This window comes from Acipenser ruthenus, chromosome 2, assembly GCF_902713425.1.
Source record: "Acipenser ruthenus chromosome 2, fAciRut3.2 maternal haplotype, whole genome shotgun sequence".
NCBI lineage: Eukaryota > Metazoa > Chordata > Actinopteri > Acipenseriformes > Acipenseridae > Acipenser > Acipenser ruthenus.
The window spans coordinates 67,663,076-67,684,627 of NC_081190.1; the positions used below are offsets into that span (position 1 = coordinate 67,663,076).

General features: G+C 37.2%; 1 protein-coding gene across 4 annotated transcripts in view; it reads right to left on the reverse strand.

The window, feature by feature from the left end:
* Positions 1 to 21,552, reverse strand: part of LOC117408415 (sodium/bile acid cotransporter 7-A) — a 148,443-nt gene that overhangs the window by 107,054 nt on the left and 19,837 nt on the right. Inside the window, exon 5 of one of the 4 annotated variants that reach the window (XM_058999463.1) lies at positions 771 to 1,013. The exons of the other annotated variants lie outside the window; for them this stretch is intronic. Coding sequence (XP_058855446.1) covers positions 786 to 1,013 — 228 coding nt within the window. The 3' untranslated portion in view covers positions 771 to 785. Of the gene's footprint in view, positions 1 to 770; positions 1,014 to 21,552 lie in introns of those variants that run through there. 4 annotated transcript variants of the gene reach the window in all.

The following is a 21,552-nucleotide window of genomic DNA, read 5'->3' on the forward strand; positions in this document are numbered from 1 at the left end:
CTGTACTGTATCCGTTTCATTAGCCAATAATTACGTAATTTAAGTATTTTGTTATTTGCAACACATACATTAAATTGCATTGTTAACTCGTCTGAATAGGATAGGCTGCTGCTTACTGGTTGGAAAACATAAATCATGTTTGTAGCACACTCTGGCCACTCCAGCTTCGGAGCTGGATTCTCAGAGAGTTCACTTTCAAAATGGCTGAGTTAACGGCTCGCTGTGGTGGATGCGGGTATGAAGATACCGTGGATGTGACTGTAAAACATGCACAAACTTAGGAGGCTGTGTGGTCCAGTGGTTAAAGAAAAGGGCTTGTAACCAGGAGGTCCCCGGTTCAAATCCCAGCTCAGCCACTGACTCATTGTGTGACCCTGAGCAAGTCACTTAACCTCCTTGTGCTCCGTCTTACGGGTGAGACGTAATTGTAAGTGACCTGCAGCTGATGCATAGTTCACACACCCTAGTCTCTTTAAGTCACCTTTAGCGTCTGCTAAATAAACAAATAATAATAATAATAATAATAATAATAATAATAACAAACTTGCAGTGTACATACAGGTAAAAAAATGTGTAAAGTACCAAAGTATGATAAATCAATAAATACTTTGGGTCTGGGTGGAAGATGGACTAAAATAATAATAATAGTGGGGGCTCCAGCGTGGCGCATCCAGTAAAGGCGCTCCGTGTGGAGTGCAGGATGTACCCTATAGTCTGGACGTCGCGAGTTCGAGTCCAGGCTATTCCTTTGCCGACCGAGGACGGGAGCTCCCAGGGGGTTGGGCTCAATTGGCCAGGCGCCGCCGGGGGGAGGGAGGGTTAGGTCGGCCAGGGCTTGCCTGTAAACTGCCCGAGAGCTGCGTTGTCCTCCGACGCTGTAGCTCTGGGTGGCTGCATGGGGAGTCTGTAGTGTGTAAAAAAGCAGTCGGCTGATGGCACACGCTTCGGAGGACAGTGTGTGTTCGTCTTCGCTGCTCCCGAGTCAGTGCGGGGGTGGTAGCGGTGGGCTGAGCCTAAAAAAATAATTGGACATTACTAAATTGGGGAGAAAATAATAAAACTAATTGGCGACCACTAAATTTAAAAATATATATTATAGTGTCCGTAGCATGTGTACGCCACCAATTCATGTCCGATCCATTTAAACCTCCACCAACCTTTCGTACGCTATTTACAGATTATATGTATTATTAAAGACATTAGTATGTAACGTCGAGCAGTAAAGTTCGTAGCAGGAAAGACACAACAGGTTTTCAGGGCTAAATGACAATTGCCCATCACTTTTATTTAGCTCTTTTTTTTGTTATTAGGCCATACGTATTAATGATATAAAGTATAGAGCTAAATGTATATAACCATGTAGCTACAAGTATATATCTTTTTTTTAAGATTCTACAGGATCAATGCAACACAAAATGGAAGGGAATGTTAAAAGGTTTACATGGATGCAGTCACCAATAATAAGAAATCTGGAGCTGGTCGTGCAACATGCCCGTATTTTAATGTGCTTGATGCCTTATTATTTAAATACCCAAACATAAATCCCTGTTCGACAGCCAGTAGCACATCCAGCTTTATTAGCAACAAAAACACCTTTCCAACAACAAGTCACATTTCATCACTTGAATCTGAAACTCAATCCGACACTCCGACTACGCCTACACTCAAGGAACATCCTGCCAGCAAGCCAGCAATTTACAGCAGAAACAAAAAAACAAGAAAGAGAAATTGTCCTGATCAGCCCTCTTGGCTAAACCGTCATGCATCTGCTCAGAGACGGGCTGAAGAACAACAACAGAGACACACTTAAAAAACGGCAAAGTTGCAGAAATTACTGGAGCAGCAGTCAGCTATTATGCAGCTGTTGGGAGACCTTAAAAAATCTAAATAATGTATAATGATAACACTTTTTTATTTGTATATATTTTAGAAATGTAGAGTAAGTTGTAAGCAACTTGTAAAATACACATGACATATAACATTACATATTAAATATAATAAACTAAATATTTTGCAAGTTATTAACAAGTTTAAAATTAATTAGATAAATGTCCATGTATGTTGTTTTACAAATAAATATGAAGGTTATACTACAAAAATGTGTTGAAAATAGAATTGGTGTTCAAACAGGAACAATTAGCAAATTTCCAGTTTGAACACATTTTTTTTTTTTTGTGTGTACCGACTGAACACAATAAGATTGCAGCTAAAACATATTTACTTTAATTATTTAAAAAAAAACATTTCTAGTATCAGAAAGCAATTATTATAATTATTAAAACTGTAATATGAAAAGCATTGCTGTGATCATTATTATTGCTTAGCCCATTTTGCTGAGTGTTTTGCTATATTAATCTTGCACTCATGTTTCCCCTCCAATCATTATATTTCACTGTTCCTGGACAATGAGGTAAGCAATATGATTGTGTTTTGTTGCTGCAGCTGGCATTGCTCTCTCCGCTTCATCATTACCTAGTTGCCAAAGGTCAGCAGGGCCTTTTTGCTCAGTATCAAATGATGGATTCTAGGTCTTCCTTATTGCAGAGGCAGATGTTATGTAAAACACAACAGGCTAAAATACAGATTGGGATCAGATCAATTCTATTCATGTCTAAATATTTTAGGCGCCTGAACCGTCCCTTTAGCAGGTCAAATGCTCTTTCAGTTACACTTCTGGTGACAAATAGTGTTGTATTAAAATTATTCTGCACACGTGTCAGATGACCATTTTCTTTAAAGGGCACCATTAGCCATGGCTGAAGAGGGTATGCTGGATCACCTATTAAATGGCTATCATTAGGCATTACATTGCAAGTGTTTTTAAGGATCATATTGCAAAGATCGGAATTTTTGTAGACCCTAGCATCATGTACTGAACCAGGGTAACCACTGTAGCAACTGTAAACATCATATTGTGGTCGCACACTGCTTGAAGGTGTAGTGAATGAAACCCTTTCCTGTTCACATACTGTATGTTTCAGAGTATTCTTGTGGGCCTTGATGGGGATGTGTGTACCACCAATTACTCCGGGAAAACCTGCAGCATCCTTAAAACCATCAATCAACATCTTTGAGAGCTGGCAAATGGCTCGAAAGACATTTTGAAAACAGACTTCAACTGTTGATTTTGAGACATCAAAACGATTGGCAATTGACCTATACAATTAAAAATTAATTTGTCAGTTATGTAATAAATATAATACTATAACACGTTCATCTTAACCGGGTTCAATTCTCATGTAACTAAATTAATGTTTTAGAATGTCCATAGGTAAAAATAAATAAAAACAGAGTATTATTATTAACATGGGACACTGCACTTTACAAAATAATACAGTAACGAAAACACCTATAGGTGAAAGTTCAACATTTCATAGTAAAGTAATCAGGGGTGTAGTGCTGTGGGGTCGGCAGGGAGCGCTGACCCCTCACTTCTATTATTTGTAATGTTATGTTACGTTACCTGAATGATTCTGGATTTCCTAACCACACAACTATTATTGGTTATTTTTCAGCTGGGTACTCAAGGTCGACCAACTTAGCTTTACATATTTTTCATAGCATTCCATCTACCGATAGAGGCAGCTCAAATCATTTTAAAAGTACATTTTATTTTACCCCAACACATATGTGTGTTTATTATTTACAGCTATGGCCAGATGTTTTGCATCACCCTATAGAATGAACTAATTCTGCTTCATAAAGTTGAATGAAACATGCTGAATATAGTTACATTAACATATTGAATTACATACTGGTTTGAAATCTAACATGAATACTGTACTTCTATTATGGCTTCCGGTAGACTTTTGTGATATTATTATGCAGTTTCTTTGATTACATGATGTTAAATAAAACATGTAAATGATGTTCATATAGATTTTTTTTAAATAAATAAATAAATAAATAAATAAATAAATAAATAAATAAATTCTCAATGCTTAAATTCTAGCTGATATAAAACTTTCGGCCATAGCTGTATATTTAAAAATACATATTCGTGTCAAACAGGATTGTTAGTTAGTTCAAGAAGTTGTAACTACAAATAAATTGCAGGAAATATGTAATGTTTTGTAAGCCAATTTCACTATGAAACCGAATAGTATTGTGTGACAAGCAGGGTTTTTCAATCAAGCTGTTTTTATTTATTTTAAAAAAAGAAGCTTTTTGTTTGGTAAGGTGTTCTGTATGAGAATCAGATTTGAGATGTTAATGTATGTATTGTATTTGAATGAATTGATCAGGTATTTACAAACTGAGGGGATACAGTAACAAATAAAAGCATAGACGACGTTTCTGACATTTAACAAATAATTGTATTTTAATGTAGCTGTGTGTTGCCGTCTTTCTGTGCCATTTGTCATTCAAATGAAAGTTTAAAACTTATTATGAGAAAAATAACCAGAGCTTGCTGGAGCTGTAGTGCTTCTATACTGTCTTGTGCACTGCAAAGGGAATGTGTGTTAACATTAGAGGATCTTTGTTTTGTCAACCAAAATTAAAATATCATTAACTGTGACAACACATTACATTTCTGGTAGCTAGTTCTTTTTTCAGGAAGGCATATGCATATAAGCTATATTAACATATATATATATATATATATATATATATACACACACACACACACACACACACACACACATACACACAGTACTGTGCAAAAGTTTTAGGCAGGTGTGAAAAAATGCTGTAAAGTAAGAATACTTTCAAAAATAGACATGTTAATAGTTTATATTTATCAATTAACAAAATGCAAAGTGAGTGAACAGAAGAAAAATCTACATCAAATCAATATTTGGTGTGACCACCCTTTGCCTTCAAAACAGCATCAATTCTTCTAGGTACACTTGCACACAGTTTTTGAAGGAACTCGGCAGGTAGGTTGGCCCAAACATCTTGGAGAACTAACCACAGTTCTTCTGTGGATTTAGGCAGCCTCAGTTGCTTCTCTGTCTCTTCATGTAATCCCAGACAGACTCGATGATGTTGAGATCAGGGCTCTGTGGGGGCCATACCATCACTTCCAGGACTCCTTGTTCTTCTTTACGCTGAAGATAGTTCTTAATGACTTTCGCTGTATGTTTGGGGTCGTTGTCATGCTGCAGAATAAATCTGGGGCCAATCAGATGCCTCCCTGATGGTATTGCATGATGGATAAGTATCTGCCTGTACTTCTCAGCATTGAGGAGACCATTAATTCTGACCAAATCCCCAACTCCATTTGCAGAAATGCAGCCCCAAACTTGCAAGGAACCTCCACCATGCTTCACTGTTGCCTGCAGACACTCATTCGTGTACCGCTCTCCAGCCCTTCGGCGAACAAACTGCCTTCTGCTACAGCCAGATATTTCAAATTTTGACTCATCAGTCCAGAGCACCTGCTGCCATTTTTCTGCACCCCAGTTCCTATGTTTTTGTGCATAGTTGAGTCGCTTGGCCTTGTTTCCACATCGGAGGTATGGCTTATTGGCCGCAAGTCTTCCATGAAGGCCACTTCTGACCAGACTTCTCTGGACAGTAGATGGGTGTACCAGGGTCCCACTGTTTTCTGCCAATTCTGAGCTGATGGCACTGCTGGACATCTTCTGATTGCGAAGGGAAGTAAGCATGATGTGTCTTTCATCTGCTGCATTAAGTTTCCTTGGCCGACCACTGCGTCTGCGGTCCTCAACGTTGCCCATTTCTTTGTGCTTCTTCAAAAGAGCTTGGACAGCACATCTGGAAACCCCTGTCTGCCTTGAAATTTCTGCCTGGGAGAGACCTTGCTGATGCAGTATAAATACCTTGTGTCTTGTTGCTGTGCTCAGTCTTGCCATGGTGTATGACTTTTGACAGTAAACTGTCTTCAGCAACCTCACCTTGTTAGCTGAGTTTGGCTGTTCCTCACCCAGTTTTATTCCTCCTACACAGCTGTTTCTGTTTCAGTTAATGATTGTGTTTCAACCTACATATTGAATTGATGATCATTAGCACCTGTTGGGTATAATTGTTTAATCATACACCTGACTATATGCCTACAAAATCCCTGACTTTGTGCAAGTGTACCTAGAAGAATTGATGCTGTTTTGAAGGCAAAGGGTGGTCACACCAAATATGGATTTGATTTAGATTTTTCTTCTGTTCACTCACTTTGCATTTAGTTAATTGATAAATATAATCTATTAACATGTCTATTTTTGAAAGCATTCTTACTTTACAGCATTTTTTCACACCTGCCTAAAACTTTTGCACAATACTGTATATATATAATTTTTATTTTTTTATTTTTTATAATTATTATTAAAGCATATACTGCACCTACCCTAGCCTCTCACTTGCGTCCAGCACCTGTGTGCATCTATTATTATTTTTAAAACTATTATCTCGATATTTGTGACAAACCTGCCCGTCTCCAGCCATGTTCCGTAGCCATACATGACTGTGTAAACAGACGGTGTATGCCACCGACGTCTTAGGTAGGGGAGACGGCTCATTTGTATACCTCTGACAATTGGTTAGATAAAAATCACATCTAAAACCATTACTGGTAAAATAACCTGTAAAATAAACTATATTTTGGGTGAGTAAAATAATAAACTGTACCAATACTGCACAAAAGCAAATAAAAGAAACAATAATATTATATTCCTTATTGATCGCCTGGCTATTGCAAAATATAGCATCCCGACTTTCTCCAAACACAGAATATTATATTATTATAAAGATTTACTCACTAAAAATGTGGTTTACAGATAGGTAAACTGGTAGGTAAGGTTGAGGGGGACTAAGACAGTACAGAGAAATCCTGAAGATGAAGAATCCAGTCGCTTATTCACCAGTCACAAACACGCACTGCAAGTTGAAAACCCAGACTTATTGGTCACATGTTTCTGGGAATTCCCAGGCAGGCTACAATTAGATGTCCCTGTATTTGTAGGACCCATTCTCCAGCTACCACTTGCAATATATTAACAATTGACCATTGAGACGCTGGGAACCAACGAAGTACAAGAAGCTTGATAACATGCAAACTCAAGCTGTGCAGCAAAATTGCTATGCATGTTCTTTTCACCTTATATTTAAATATCATGCGGGATTCATATTTTTTCAATGTTTAAAACACCCAGTGCACAGCTTATCTGGTGTGCTGTCTATATCTAATTTATTGGAAACAAATAAACACAAAGCATATCTAAATGCAGCCCCCTACCCCTCTGCTATTTATATATTTTACACTTATGTGTAAAGCATTAATTGTGCTCTATAACAGGTTTTTATCTTCTTTAGATTACCTGCTCAAAAACAAATGATTGTCCCATCTCCAATAAAATGAAATAAGAATATCCACAATCTGAATCTTTGTGCTCCATAAAATAATGCACAAGGTTATTTTTTTTTATTTACCCAACTAGTCTACCGCTTCCCAGTTAACAGCAGTGGTGCTACTTTCTGAGCTTTTAAACCAGTAATCCCACTCTATCATCCCCCAGAGCTACCCACTAGGTCATGCCACAACTTTATTGGCGTGAGCCATAAACTATATCTCCAGTATGAGTGTCCATCTTTCACTGGCTGTTACAATCTTATATCCAAAATCGAATACAGCTTTTATTTTTTTTGTTCCGTGCAGAGCAGCAGCGTCCTCCATCAATGCTGCAGTATCCGTCTAATGTACAGTGCCTGGCTCCTAATATAAATGAATGACCAGAGGTGTCTTGCCGGGGGTACCTGGTGTCTCCATTGATTAATTAGGCAAGAAGAGAGCTCTCTGGAAGCTCTAAACGCAGACATCAAAACGTAATGATACACTAAGCCCACATGTCAATCAAGCAACACTGTCTAATGATTCCCCGGGGAGTTCCTTTGGAAACAGAAGAGACTGGGACATTCTGAAAAATGAAAAATCAGACTGTGCTATAGATTATAAGGATGATGAGTGGTATAAACAGGTAAGTAAACAACATGGATAAATTAATAAAATGGGATGATATATACAGATTTAATTCAAATCAGTCAACCTTCCTACTATGCCGCACAATACATCTAATCTAATGCCACCTATTTTACTTTTCCTCGTCAATATGAAAGTTACATTGGCATTCATGTACACAGAAGAAATCACACAGAGCTTTCTGAAATGTTACTAGATGATTTGGAATTGCAGTGCTGGCATATTTATAGCAAGAGATTTGCTTGAATTGTGGATGATGGTTTTTTTTCTTTTCTTTTTGTAAGTGGCAGCATCAACTGCCAACTGCAAAGCAAGAGTTCTTCTCAATAGTCTATATTTTTTAATCAGATGGTAAAAACAATACCAGCACCACAATGTTAAGCTGCGTCTAACATTTTTTTTACACTATACTCCTGCAGGTGTAGTTGGTGTTCTTTTGTAGCAAATAGGATATTTGTATAGCTCTAACCACATTTTTTTTTTATTATAAATGTGACTCATTTTGATTGATTAGCCTTACGTTATTCCACTTTTATTAAAAGATGCAGTCAGGGATATGGGGTGTCAAGTTTTAACGTGTATACGTTTAGTTCAGCATTAGCCACTATATTAATTTACTTTGTAGTAAATTGAACAGTTAATTTAAAGTACATTGTTTCGGTGTTAATATTATTAAATGGAGAGCATATATTTAATTACACATTTCCTGAATATTAGTTTTACTTTTTCATTGCAGGAGTTGGTCTATAGATGTTGTACTTTTTTGTGAAAAATATACCACGGTTATCATCGTACCGCGGTATAATGTCATTTTTTTGTAACCCTTTTTTAAATGGCTATTTAAAGAAATACACTGTGGTCAAGTCATTTTTTAACAAAAAAATAACTTTAAAGTTTTAAAACAAATCTTAATGTTAAATTGCTGTAGTTAAATTTCTGCTACAAAACTTGTTGAGAAAATAAAAAGTTTCCATCAATATTGAAAAACAAAATATTATTTAATTATACTACACTAATGAACTGGTCTGGCTTTGAAATCTCCATTTGCAAATGAGAAAGGTGCTATTCACTGTACAACAAATCAAATTACAGAGGCAGGGGGTGGTTTTAATAACTTTGCACACACCTACATACAAAATGGAATATTGAACGTGTAAATAAATTAAAAAATATGGTAATGTACAGCAAGTTATTTTAACAAGACAGAAGTTCGCTAGTCGGTGTGCTGTCAACAGCAACACGACTGCATACTTATTTTATTACAGTATCTGAGTTAAACAGATCAGAAAGGCAGACACGTTGCAGATATGAAGATTTACATTTTAAATCAGAATGTTTATTAGGCAGTCAGACATTGTCTAGATCTGCATAAAAGAAAATTCACAATTCAAATTTCCTCTTGTGGAGGTATTTAATCACAATGCATATTGTATGTTCTACTTTGTAAAGAATATAATGATTCCACTAAAAAAAAAAAGTGGTGAAAACACACTTTCTGTGTGCTAACAGCATGATTTTCAAGAGGCAAAATAAAAACTAGGTTGCAAAGGTGGGTAGGGTATCTGCAGCAATACAGTTTACACATGCTACGTAAAAACAGAATTTGATTTATATTTTCCCAGGACATTTGGCAGCTTACTTAAATAATATACATAACAATACAGTTGTGTAGTTACTGTGCATAAGCCACTTCTCTCACATGATTTTTTTAAGAATATATTCTGTGGTATACGGTATGATCTTGTAAAAACCAAACATGCAACACAATTGTTTTTTTAGCACTGGGACAAATTACGCAGCTTGAATTAAAACGTATTCTATACGTCACAGAATTTATAAATGACAGTAGAGAAACTACCATGCAAATGAAACCACTGCATTAATGAGGCCTGAAATAAGAAACTATTTTCTTGGAGGGATCTGCTGTTTGCACAAAATCTCACCCGGAGTTTATGCTGTACTGTAATCCTAGAGTTTATGCATATGCTGCCGGAGCCCCTGAGTCTCTCGGCTACTACTGCTACGACAACATAGTAAAATATTTTTTATTCTCGATTGTTTTAAATGTGGCGTTCTATAAAAGTTAGAGATTTATTTTTAAGGTTTGCCATCCGACATCACAGTTAGCGAAAGCATAATACAGTAAATGCTGTCTCTCGCAGCAGGTGCTGATACAATCAGCGATAGGTTGACACCATGAACGCCCGCCCTTGCATAGTACTGCTTAATTGGCTGAAACAGTTGCTGCATCTCTGTCTTGGTCATTCATAAACTAAAATTAGCGGGAAACAAACAAAACTCCAAAATGCCGGTGCAGCTCACTGCTGGACAAACGGTGAATACAAAAACGCGCCGATAGTGTGAACTCTGTAATCATGGTATAGAAAAATGGTTGTGGTTTCAAAACCGTGGCAGTTTGTACCACGGTTTACCGTAAAACCGGTATACAGTGACATCCCTACATCCACTACAACCACAATGGTTCTAAGTGAGTAACACACTTAGAAGACTAACACAGAGTAAGTATTTATCTTGCTCTTATTGTATTACTTGTACTGTAACACTTGAAATGTATTTGCTTACGGTTGTAAGTCGCCCTGGATAAGGGCGTCTCCTAAGAAATAAATAATAATAATAAAAAATAATAATATCTTTATTCACAAATGGATTATTTTTTAGTTACCCACAAAGAACCACTGCATTTTCTGTTTATCCTACACATATTTAACCATTTACAGTACTCATGACGATAGGTTTAATGAAGTAATTTATTTTAGTTTTGTGGAATAAAAATAGCTTATTCTGTGAGTACGCTGATTTCAAAGCCTGTCAAAACCTTTATTGTAATGTCACTGCTTTAAGGTGGTCTTTGGAATATGAAAAATATCCCACATGCGCAATATATATATTATATATATAAATAAATTATAGTGGCATGGAAGCACCACTCTAATTAGTGTTGAGTAGGCAGTTTAATGTTAAACCCAAATTTCTGTACTTTAATAACTTTGACCCCGTTCAATGGATTTGCACGAAAATTTGGATGTGTGGTCCCTTTGGTTAGATCTCTTGTTGTGGACCATTTTGTTCTGCTCGGATATGCAAATTTCAAGATCTAGATAGTGATAAACAAATACATTTCTGTTTTTTGCTGTTTTTGTCCATCTCCAAAACGGTTTGGAATTTTTGTTTGACAATTTTAGGGTACAAGGGGGCTGGCCCAGAATAGTGCCTTTTTCTGGTTTGTTGAAAAAATATGAATCTGGTCCTGAGTTACAGGGATTACAGGGTTCTGAGCATGCTCAGTACAGCTCTTGCAGTTAGATGTTGGATCTCGAAAAAGGAATTGGCCTCACGACAAAATATCCTTTTTCGTGAGGGTCTGATCTTCTTTCGTCACTTTTTTTCAGTTAAAAAAAAAGAAAGAGTATATTTTTAGTAAATCAAATATCTTTAGTAATCCATGACATGTCTGTACATAATTGGGACTCCATAAGATTGACTGTAACATTGTCTTTTTAATTTTGTTAGTGGGAAACGTGTTTATTTTATCTTTTAAAATATTTTTTCATCACTTGTCTCACGAAACAGGAATTCTCTCATGAAAAAAGCAGCTGTTCTGGCGAAAATAGAAGTACTCTGGCAAAAAAAGAATTTAGAATTTAATTTCTTTTGTCGTGAGGGGATCTTTCATTCTAGCAAAAAACGATTGTGGACAGCCACCGCCGAGTCTTCGGGAGCGGTTTGCCCGAGATTATTATATTTATTATACTTTTATACTAACATCATTTATTAGTAGAGTGCTAACACCCAAAACTCTAACCGTATATTACATTTTATATATTAAATACTGTAATGGTTATAGTAAAATTAAACGGCCTTGCTTGAAAACTATCAACTATTATGTTTAATTATTTTATTTACTTATTTTTTTGCTGAGAGAGATGGTACAGCTATGGCCACAACTTTTGCATCACATACATTTCTTTTTTTTTTTTTTTTTGATGACAATTTATATAAAAAAAAAAAAAGCTTAGATTAACACGTTTTATTTAACATCATGTAATCAAAGAAACTACAGAACGATACAGCAAAAATCTACCGGAATCCATAATAGTTACAGTTACAGTAGTATTTAAGGCATGTTGGATTTTTAATAGAAATACGTAATTCGCATTGCTCCAAACTTATGCATTTTTTCAAAGACACATTTGTCTATGCAGTATAAAAATGATCAATGGGACAAGACGCTCTTTATTGATAAAACAACCTTAATTAAAAACTGTATATTGCCTAAAGAGAAACGTAGATTCATTATTGATCAATCCTGTGTAAAACATGCATACTCCAAACTTTAGCTGATTTTTCAAACAGATATGATTCTATAATATACATGGGAATATGCATTTTCTTTATTAAAACCAGACGGAAGTTAATTTGACGCTTTGGGCTGCAGTGCTGTCAGCAAGAGTTCTGAGTTCCGCCTCCTGCGGCTTTTCCCATGATCCAGCTGGTTATAAAATGTCTAGTTTTAAAGACGAAATTTCTAGTTTTTATTTTTTTTCTCCCATGGTCCCAGGGATGTTCCGTATAATTCAGCATGTTAATGTAGCATTATTCCACAGGCTTCATTCGACTCCATGACGCAAAATGATTTAATTATATAGGGAGATGCAAAACTTTTGGCCATAGCTGTACTGCTTATTCATTGTATTTCAATAGATAAATTCACTACTTCACAGTCTTGCACCAGGGCCAAGTAAATTGTAGCAGTGGCACGGGATGTGGGGTGGGGCTAAGATCGCTAAACAAATGTGAATAGGTGAAGAAAAACTAAATCATGTGTATTATATATAAACTTGTGACAGTGTTTAATCAAGTTTAGAAATAGTCAGTTTTATTTTTGTGCTCTATAATAGAATATACAGGCTTTCTAGCTATAAATATATTCTGATAAAGGAAGGAAATTATTTGCAAAAAACTTTGTTAATGCATTAGTTAAGGTTGATATTAAAACAACAAAAGTAGGGAAATGCTATGTCAGGGTTTTTAACCCTAATTCTGCATTCCCTCCCACCCCCTTTCAAGCAGACACACACACACACACACACACACACACAGACTGATGCACAATGAAAACGCAACAGTCTAAGTTTTACATCAACAGCTCATTGGGCACATACATGTTGTTATTTACATTTTAAATAGTGAGCAGTTTGAGTAGTACTGTTCCTTGGGATAACTAAATACTGAGCTCAAGTCATGTGATTTCATAAAAGCGTGCTCAGTGTTTGGTATTTGAGTTCAGTTAAAATTGCCAAAATGAGTTGATTAAGAATCTTTATGAATAGCCATTTGAAAAGACATGATTTTAATTAATGTAAGAACAGCAAAAGACACGACCATGACCCGCTTGAGTAATGAAAAATAGTAGCTGCTACGGCCAAATCGTAGCCTTTGACATCTCTGCATTATGATTTGCACATCCTTAATATACTGTACATATGTATATAGAGAGAGATATGTTAAATACATGCCAGTAGCAATCCACAGCGTTCGGTTATTCTGCTAGTATCAATAATTAATGTATCAATATTGTTAACTAAAGGATGGACAACTATACAATTATGGGTAATATGAAATATTTTAAGTATCAATCTATGTTAAACGTAAGGGTTTTTTTTTTTTCGTGTTGCCAAGACGCTGATTGTCCGCAGACATCTGCTGTCCCACGGGTCCGTCCGCGTTGGTGTTGTCGGAGTCTCTCTGAGTTTGAACCTTCTGATTCGGAGGCAAACGGCTCGCATTGATACGGGAGACAATCCCTGTTTTCTCTCTCTACATCAGATCCATCACTACATAATTCACATTCATAAGAGGTGTCTGAAACTGATAAAATTAGGCTACTCTCACTTTCACTGTCGCTGTCATCCATACTGGCAGATGCAAGGAGCCTGAGGTCACAGTCTCCTGGCCCCACACCAGGACATGGAGATCGCCCTCTGTGTATTTCCTGGTATTATTTGATTAATTGTAGCGCGATTAAACACAATTTGGTAAAATTAATGTGATTATATGTTCAAGTGAGACCTGTTAATATTATTTTGTATGTTTATGGTAACAGTCAAGTTCCATGTCATAGGCTCTTTTATGACTTTAAAGAGCAAAAAAACACTCTTCCTGTCTCACTGCTGGTGGCAGAGTAGTCCCATTCCTTCCCATTCCCGGAAGCTTAAATCCCATTCTTGCCCGTCCTAAGAGGTTTATTTATTTTTTTATTTCCCGGTCCCGCCTGTTCCCGTGAGCTTCACTCCTGTACCATCCCATCCCGCAAAATTTAACACAATTTTTTTCCCATACCGCGGGAATCCTGTGGGTCCCGCAGGAGTCCCGTCTTCATGTCACCCTCTACTGTCGCCATGGGCCAGCACAAAACCCAGAACAGCACTTCACTTTTGTCACAAATAAACTTGTATCACCCACCACGAGCACTACAGCACACACCCTGGACTGGTGACTGTGTTTTGTACATTGTGGGAAAGATACGTGTTTATTATTTGGGACTGTAACCCGTTTATTTACTTCCAGTGCATTACACATTGTTGTGTATTGCCTGGAGTTATTGTTTGGTCACCAGACTGGGAATAATCAATAAAACCTTTTTCCTCAACTGGATTACAATTCTGTTTGTTCATTGCGCACTGCATCACTCCTGCACCTGTACACGATCAGCCACTTTGCGACAACAAAGCATACAATAAAATGTTTTATTTAAAATCAAGTGCATTGTTGAAAAGATGTAAATTTGATATTCTGTTGCATAAACAAAGTTAACAGAAAGATTTGCCAAGAACGGAAACATCCAAACTTTCTCAGAAGACATTACTAAACAAAAATAATATGTAGTTTTTGCCTTTCGTTTGCCTTTCTAGTAGAAGGCAATTCCCCATGTTGCAGGTTTCGCCTCTCATCTTTGTCTTCCTATGATCTGCATTTTATAGCAGATCAACTTGCTTGAATTGCATTCCCACCTTTTTAGTGACATTTAGTCATTGAAATATATTTACCTAGCAATTACTTACTGATGTGCTTTATCTTGCTAACAGAGGTGTTCTGGATTGAGTGACAACATCATTGTTCTTCACTGTGACATCTTATTATAATGCAGATGTGGAGCTGAGTCTCCTAGAAATATGCTGCTTTTATAAAGAACTAGTAGCAGCAGGCTATAAAGTTGATTAAGGAAAAAAAAAAATCATCATCAAAACTAACTAACTATGTCATTTTGTCTTCTACATACTTTTATGATTAAAAAAGGAATTGTTTTCTTCAACTATATATATCTATATATATATCTATATATATATCTATATATATATATATATATATATATATATATATATATATATATATATATATATATATATATATATTAGGGCTGTCAATTAATCACAGTTAAGTTCTGTGATTAACGCGTTAATTTTTTTTAACGCGTGTTAATCGCATTGCTGTGTCTTGAGCCTTTCGGCACACCGTACTTCAATCCCGGCCGCGGCAACATTGGATTGTATTGAGTGTCTGAGTGCAGTTATTGTTTAAATAGAAAGTTAGTCACTGAACCGCATAATGGAGCAAAGCACTAAAAATGAATGGGAAGTAAGTTTATTTTTTTTAAAAAACGTTCTAACAACTCACTGGACAGAAAGACGCTTACTTGTCTACTGTCAAAATGAGTTCCAGTATCATCCACAGTATCACCCACAAGTACTTCTAGTCTGCTGCGTGGTGAACACGCCTTCAGTTCTCAAAATACACTAGCAGCTATTCTGCTACAGACCACAACAAATTAAACCCACCACTTTCAAAAGAAATTCAGGATCGCTGCAAGCCCATGAATCAAGCTAAGTATGATTATAAGAAAGAGAACAGTATGGCCTCATGAAAGTCGCATCTGCATGCTTGCCACAATCGGACACATTTGGCAATAGAGGAAGTCTACAGCACTGGCATGTACTTTGAACAACGTTAATATGGATGAAGCTGAAGTCTTCATTCAACAAATAAAGCGCAAATCGACTGTGGGGGAAAAATATCCAACACTAATTTAAGTTTTTGAGTTTTGATCCCAGTGACCACATGTACACCGTGAACAGGATTACTACAGCTGTTGCGAGCCACAATGCTGACAAGTCGCTAAAGAACATGCTGTCTCTCCTATGGTTTGACAGAGACCTGTGCGATTCTCTGGAGTATGACTAGAATTGCAATATTCAACAGCAAGCCCGACGCCTTATCCTGCAAGGTGGAGCATAAACGAGGGGATACTAACTAGGCAATGGGAAGTCATTTACTAACTTTCATTTGATTTAATAATTGCTTAAAATTTAATATTAGTGTGTTCTCGCTGGTTTGGCTTTTTAAAGTGCATTCACTGCAGATATATGTACATTTATTTTTTTGTCTACTTCAAACATTTTAAATGGATTTACAGGGGAAATATTTGATGTATTCAGGGTTTTAATTGATTTAAATCATTTTTGAAATAAACTATTTCCTGTGATGTCAGTCCTTTGGTCATTGCCCGTCCAACCTAAATTGGGACCCACCCAAATTTCCAAGCCTAGTTACGCCACTGGAGAAGGCTGCATTGCTGCCTTTTTTTCGCGTGCAATATGTAAAGCCTACCAATCTTTCTTGTTAGTTTGCAGTTTCTGGATATTAACAGTTTTTTTATGTTCTCTTCACAATGAACAGTTCATTTCCTAGAAGTGCTTACTGTAGCTACATATTTATGATTTTATTTAAAAAACTAATTTATTTCAGTCCACAATCACATTTAAAAATAGATATCCTATTTATTCTGTTTTCTGATCTCCATGCTGCTGATCAAGCTTGAACCGCACATTTTATTGTGTTGGTTGTATTTGTAATTTCTAAATTATTGCCTTTTGTAAATTTTGGTGGTGATAGATATATGATCCTTTTGAAGAAAAATGACGAGAGTGCGACCATGAATGTCTCTACGAAAACTTTTTGGTAAGCCATTTAAACTGGTAGTCTGGCTGAAAGAATTCTGAACTTTTGTTTTTCAGTGGAGACTTCACTTGTTGCATATATATATATATATATATATATATATATATATATATATATATATATATATATATGGTTGTTACAAAACAATGAATGATTTTTTTTGTTTGTTTTAATTACAAGACATATAACCAGATGTGTTTCACCTGTTTCAATGGAAAATTCAGAGCAAAACAGTACAATGCACCAGCTAATTGTCTTCTGCAATACAAGCAGAAAAGGCTTTTGTTAATAAAATATACAGGCTGTACATTTCAAGGAGGATACACAGAAAACATGATGGCTTAGTTCCCCGCTGTAGCTCTGAGGTGGCTGCATGTCGGGTCTGCAGTGTGAAAAGAAGCAGTTGGCTGACGGCACACGCTTCGGTGAACAGCGTGTGTTCGTATTCACCATTCCCGAGTCAGCGTGGGGGCGGTAGCGGTGAGCTGAGCCTAAAAATAACTGGCTATTCTAAATTGGTTAGTGTTAGTGAAATCTCAGGACTTTGTCTTTAAATCAGTTTATTTCCCCCCCCCCCCCCCCCCCCATTTCCCATGCTTTTTGTGTGCTGCCATCCAGACAGAGATGGAATAAGTAACACAGCCAAGTGATTCCCCAAGCAGATGTGTGGTCCAGTAAAGCAAAAGTCATGCTTCTACAAATCATACACCTTAAAATACATACAGAGGAATCCCTTCATCTAAGCAATTAATCACGTGGCAGACTGGTGGACGTATGTACAAACAATTGAAACGGGGCATAAAGTTACTTTACAGTGTTTTTGTATAAAAAGGTTCAATAAAAAGTTAACTTTTTAAAACTGTTGGTCTGGACACACAAGTTACATTTACACTGTATAATCGAATTTTAAATACAATTATCAATTACAATAGCTCTTTGAGTTACAGCTTTTGTATAGTCATCCTACAGTCTCTCTATTTGCGCAGCTCTGCGTCCCTGCTCTTTTTACTGCAGGATCTTTTGCCCTTTCAATCATGAAGCATATTACTCCTCTGTCAGAGCAAAGCAGTTCCTAACGACAGGGAACCCAGCTGGGATAGGAAGAGGGCAGTAGGCCCAATACATTAACATAATAATCCAACTGTGCTCCCATAGGCCCTGAGGCCAGACAGCATATTAGGTAGGCCCCGTGTGGGGGTCCTAGCAAAGGCTGCCTTATCACCTGCCTGTCAACCTGTAGCACCCACTGCTTGCAGAAAGGCACAAGCTTCTGCAAAACAGCAGTGTCCAAAATGCATTCCATTTTCCTGATCATAAACAAAATATGTATTTTGTTTTAAAACACCAAACAGGTTTTGCATATCTGATACTATGTGCATTTGAAACTTGAGGTATGCTCATCCCATGTCCAACATCCAGACTTGGATTAAACATTTTTTTATCATAGCTTTTTATCACTGACACATGACTTCTTGAACAATTCTTTTTTGATGATTTTGCACTTTTAAAAGGTTGCTAATCACAGTGACCTGTGACAGTGGTTCAAATTGCTCATGGTTTGTTAATTATTTTGTTTGGTTACGTTGCAATTCCTCTTTGTGTTTGATTTGCACTGGAAAAGGTGCAATGTTTACAAAAGTAGGCTAACACTTAAATTTTCAACATGAGCCAATTAATTTTGTTAGTCTCATGTTGAGCCAATTTCTTTTTTTAAATCATCTGCTGACAAGCATATCCAAATTGTGCTGCTGTTACAAAAAACAAAACAAACCAAAAACAAATCTGGTATGCTGGAAAAATAACACTTTTGGATCATTTAACAATACCGGCTAACTTCACTATAACGAACCCTTCTTATAATGAACACCCGTTTTTAACGATCCCAACAGCAAGAAACAATTTTTTCAAATCAAATTAGCCCTATAAGAACGATTACGTACAGGATCGACCCAGATACAACAGTATCTCAGTACAGACTGACACTGAACTTTCTCCAATGTCAAGTGTGTTATTCTCCAAGTGAAAACAAAGACCATGGTTGACTAACTCAAAGATAATGCTAATTCAAAGATGACCTATTGCAGTACGAATCATGCATGACGAATGCAATCGTTGCCTGCAAGTCATCTTCACATAAACTGCAACCAGGCAACGGGCGTGAGGAGACAACTGCAAATATGAAACAATCTACGCTGGATAGTTTTTTCAAGAGAAAGGATGTGCGATTACTGTATTCAGCATGTAAGTGTGCATTCATTCCTTTTTCATTTCTTTACTGTTTTCTTTTAAACATACCACAGGGGGGAATTAGTGTTGGTGTAATTTATGTATGTGTTTGTTTTGTGTGCTTTGATCAAATGATTGTTTACAGACGGGCGCTCGATTGAGACTTGCTGCCTGTCTGTCTTGCATGTGTCCTCTGTGCTTTACCATTGTTGGTAGCGTCACATGACCCGTTTGTTTACTTTCTGTTCTGTGTTTAATAAATCCTGCGCACCTGTGCCAGAGTTTCAACTCCAACTCCTCTGTCTTGCAATGTGGTTGCCTACATATGTGACATGAGTACCTTGTCATAATACTGTTTAAATGTTGATCAATGTGAAGGAATCTTCATAAAAGTATTATATATATATTGATGTTCAATTCAGATTTGCCGTTTTGCCATTATTCTGATACAGAAAAATGCCAAACCCTATTATAGTGAACACCCTGATATAACGAACATTTCTTCAGGTCCCAGGGGGGTTTGTTATAGTGAAGTTAGTCTGTATTTTGAGGGCATTTTGCTTATTGATGTCTTCCTTGGCAGTTTGGAGAATAACAGAGATGGATTATGGCTTTAATATTTATAGCAAAAAATAGAAAGAAAATGATCACTTTACATACTTTCTTTCAGTTAAAATAACAATAGCAGAGGCCAACATCTTAATCCATGGGGGTTGCCTAAATGGTGCGACTAGAGACATCTGGATATGCTTCAATACAATTTATAATAGAAGATCTTTTCAAAAAGACCATCTAAAAACAAGGAACATTAGTCAATAATAAAAAATACCTACTTTGACTATTGCCATTATCCTTCACCTATCATGAGCACTAAACTTACATGCACTAAAAATAAAGTACTGCATTTTTAGCATTTCCAACCAAGTCCTGGTAGAAAATACAAACATGATGAAATCTGTTAATTACGGAATTCATTACATACAGAGGAATGGGTGGAGATAAACAGGAACAACAGAAATTCAAAACGACAAGAAATATCTTCAGCTACTACATTAACAAACACACAAAAAAATAAAGGGCCCTAATTATGTCCTAAGAAAATCAATTTCTGAGTTTTAAAGCAAAACAAACTGATGTCACGTTCCACTACACCATCCAGACTACAAGTGGCTTTTGTTTTGTTGAAAGAAAGATCCCACTCCCTAAGGCTGATAGTCACAGAAGTCAAAATGCATATAGACATTCTTGTAAATTTTTCAAAAACCACAAGGGTCTTCAGACTTCTTCCCCGCGGCATTAACAGTGGAACGCTCTTGCATACAGTGTGTTTGTGAGGCACTGTCCTGCTGTCCCATTTCTCAAGTGTGCATATCTCTAATGGGGAACATTCCCCATTTCAAAGCTCATGGTATCTGTGAGACAGACACTGTTATAGACGATAAACTTCTAAAATCGGAATTGAATGTAGATCATAGTCAGGGTTTTGCATCTAACCATTAACCCGTGCTGTCTGAGAGTGCTGTACCTCTGTCAGACTGGAAAGGAGGTGGATGGAAAGCCTCCAATTCCACAGATTGGTTGACATGAAACGTCGAGATCGTCTTCGGCAAAAAGGCAGGATTGGTATGGAGCATAACCTTTGTCCTGGCATCTGTAAAAATTTACCAGGCTTTTGCAATGGTGAATGCCTACATCTCACTCACCCGCTTTGCAGAAGTGATAGCATGAAAGTTGTTTTGAGTGATAAATATTTCAGCTCAAATGGAGGCTTCATGAGTGCATTATGCACCACATTTAGCCTCCAGTGAAGAACAATGTCCTTCATAGGCGGCCGAAGCTGCCAAGCCCCTTCCAAAAATTGCCCTGCCAGGAAGTGAGCTCCTGGAGAGACAGAGTCCATTTTAACATTGCAAGCTGAAATAGCTGGCAGATAGACCTTTAACTTAGAGGGGGACCCTGCAAAGGGGGGTTCCACACATCTTGCGCCCATCTGCCATTCTACACAGTACCACAACACAGACTGGACGCATCTGGGGTGAAGACCTCCCTTCTGGTGACACTGCCCAGTGCTACGCCAAGGGATAGATGGGCAGGATGTTTCCACCAAGAGAGTGCCCTTAGATAGTGACGAGACACTGTAAATAGGCGGTCGTGGTTCAACGCAGGCTGAAAAACCCTGGTGTTGAACCAGGCCTGCAGAGGGGCGTATGCGCAAGAGACCCAAAGGAAGGGTCCAGGAAGCTGCTGCCATCAAGCCCAGAAGTCTCTGGAACGTCACTACCGTGAGCACTCCATTGAGCTTAAAGAACACCAAACATGTGGCTAGTCCAAGCACACTCCTAGATAGGAGGCTGTCC